Here is a 2,431-nt window from a genome sequence, read left to right as displayed (position 1 = left end):
GTTCATGATAAGGAAATGCTGGCAGTAGTCCGGGCCTTACAAGAATGGTGGGCAGAGCTTGAGGGACTACAACGGGAGGAACGATTCAAGATCCTCACTGATCATCGTGCACTGGAATACTTCATGACTACCAAGAAGCTGAATGCACGTCAAGCCCGCTGGGCAGAGTTCCTCTCCCGTTTCTACTTTGAGATCAAGTATCGACCAGGCAAGGCCAACCTGCTAGCAGACGCACTGAGCAGGCCTGAGCAGGTTAGAAGGCAACAGGACGGCCGTATGCAGATCCTCCTAGGACCAGAGACCCTCGACCCCCAGATCACTCCCTCTACAGACATTGCTAGCATCAACTCCTCAGAGAAAGAGAGCATTGCTGAATGCATAGTGTCTCTAAACAAGACAGCCACCTCAATTGAGCCCCTGCGGCAGCAGGCAGATGATGAGAATAGTCCCTATACAATGGAGGACAATGTGCTACGGTACAATGGAAGACTAGTGGTGCCTGTTCAGGAAAAGGAAACCCTGATAGCCAAGCTACTGCAGGAAATTCATGATCAAGCTTCAACAGCACACCCTGGAGGACGAAAGACCCTGGCCCTGGTGCAATCACGCTATTGGTGGGCCACCTGGCGGACAGACGTCCTACGCTATATTCGGAACTGCCATGTGTGCCGGATCAGTAAAATTCCAAGAGATAAGACTCCTGGTTTGCTAAAGCCATTACCAATACCAGAACGGGCATGGCAGCATATTGCAATGGACTTCATGGACGTGCCGAAAAGCAAAACAGGTTATGATGCCATTTTGGTCATAGTATGCCGGCTAAGCAAGAAGACAATCTCCATTCCAACCACCCGGGGAGTTACAGCCCAGGAGCTGGCCCGACTATTCATTTGATTCTACTATTCATACAATGGGGCGCCTGACTCAATTGTCTCTGACCGAGGCCCCCAGTTCATATCAAGCTTTTGGGATGAGTTTACACAGATCCTGGGCATAAAACTGAAACTCTCAACGGCGCATCATGCACAAACTGATGGACAGACAGAAGTGGTGAATCAATACATTGCCACCCGTCTTCGCCCCTATGTCAGTTACTACCAAGACGACTGGGATGAGTGGCTGCCCATTATAGACCATGCCTCCGCAGCTACCCCAAACGCTTCCACAGGGATCTCCCCCTTCCTCGCAGCAAATGGATATGAACCCCGAATGTCATTTGACTGGCAACCACTGGCGGAGAAATTGGACATGAATGAGAAAAGAAATCGAGAAGCAGCAAGGAGCTTCATTCACCGAATGAGAGAGATCTGGAACCAGGCGAGTAAAGGCATAAAGACAGCACAGGAACAGATGAAGAGGCAGACTGACAAGCACCATTGAGAGCCTGACTTTGCAGTAGGAGATTTTGTTTATCTAACATTGAAATCATACAAGATGGATCGACCAAGCCGTAAACTGGCAGAGCAGAATGCCGGCCCCTTCAGAATCCTGGAAAAGGTGGGCAATGCCTACAAACTGGACCTCCCCATAACAATGAAAATTCATTCAATCTTCTCCCCAGACAAGCTACGCAAGGACTCCAGAGACCCTCTACCTGGCCAGACTATCAGACCACCAGACCCAATTGAAATAGATGGTGAGAATGAATGGGAAATAGATCGTATACTGGCCAGTAGAATAAGCCGGAGCAAGCTGCAGTATCGGGTGCGCTGGAAGGGGTTTGATGAGGATTCTTCATGGTACCCCGCTCGCGACTTCAAAGGATCACCACACGCCATACGCGACTTCCATGAGGCTAACCCTACAAAAGCTGGACCCCCAAGGCGACTAGATGAGTGGCTGAAGGCATGGGAGACAGACAGCTACCTGAAGGACGAGGTTGATGACGACCTACCGGCATGAGGACATGCCTGCCCCTAGACCGGGGGGTGATGTTAGGCTCAGCGTCCGACCGAGCCCGACCGAAGCCCGGTGCCCGGTTAGACTCGACGTCGGATTAAGCTCGGCGCCCGATTAGGCCTAATCCATATCACGTGACCACACGACCATGCAGGTGGTTATAATCCACGCAGGCCCCCAGCACCCCCTTTCATCCCATCAAGCTTAGTATTTCGTTATATAGCAGTTAGCAACGCAGAGAGTCTTTCTTCTTATGCAGCTCGCATTCGCTCCCTAACACTAATCTCATTTGATTATAGTATTCAGTTTGTAAAAGTTGACACAGAATTGTAACTTCTTCCTACTACAGACAATCAAAATTGAGAAGATGAAAAAGGCTGAACTTGAGATGATAAAGGTTTTTGCTAGATTGACTTTGAAATAGATCTTCACCACTTCTAGTTTCTGTAAATTTATTTTCTGTAGATTTATTTTATATAGAGGTGCATGTTCAGTACTCCGGATGAGATCAACATTAGGCTGAAGCTCTACT

General features: G+C 49.0%; 1 protein-coding gene across 1 annotated transcript; it reads left to right on the top strand.

Moving 5' to 3' along the window:
* Positions 1 to 1,434: 1,434 nt before the first annotated feature.
* PAAG_12595 (hypothetical protein) lies at positions 1,435 to 1,902 on the top strand (the record flags this gene model as incomplete). The annotated part of the gene is made up of 1 exon (XM_015848068.1): positions 1,435 to 1,902. The coding sequence occupies one exon, from the start codon at positions 1,435 to 1,437 to the stop codon at positions 1,900 to 1,902; it is 468 nt and encodes a 155-aa protein (XP_015702319.1).
* Between the last annotated feature and the right edge of the window lie 529 nt (positions 1,903 to 2,431).

The sequence above is a fragment of the Paracoccidioides lutzii genome (genome assembly GCF_000150705.2).
Source record: "Paracoccidioides lutzii Pb01 unplaced genomic scaffold supercont2.39, whole genome shotgun sequence".
In the NCBI taxonomy this organism is placed as follows: domain Eukaryota; kingdom Fungi; phylum Ascomycota; class Eurotiomycetes; order Onygenales; family Ajellomycetaceae; genus Paracoccidioides; species Paracoccidioides lutzii.
The sequence above is the reverse complement of the archived record's forward strand: the minus strand, read 5'-3'. Positions and strand labels throughout refer to the sequence as shown.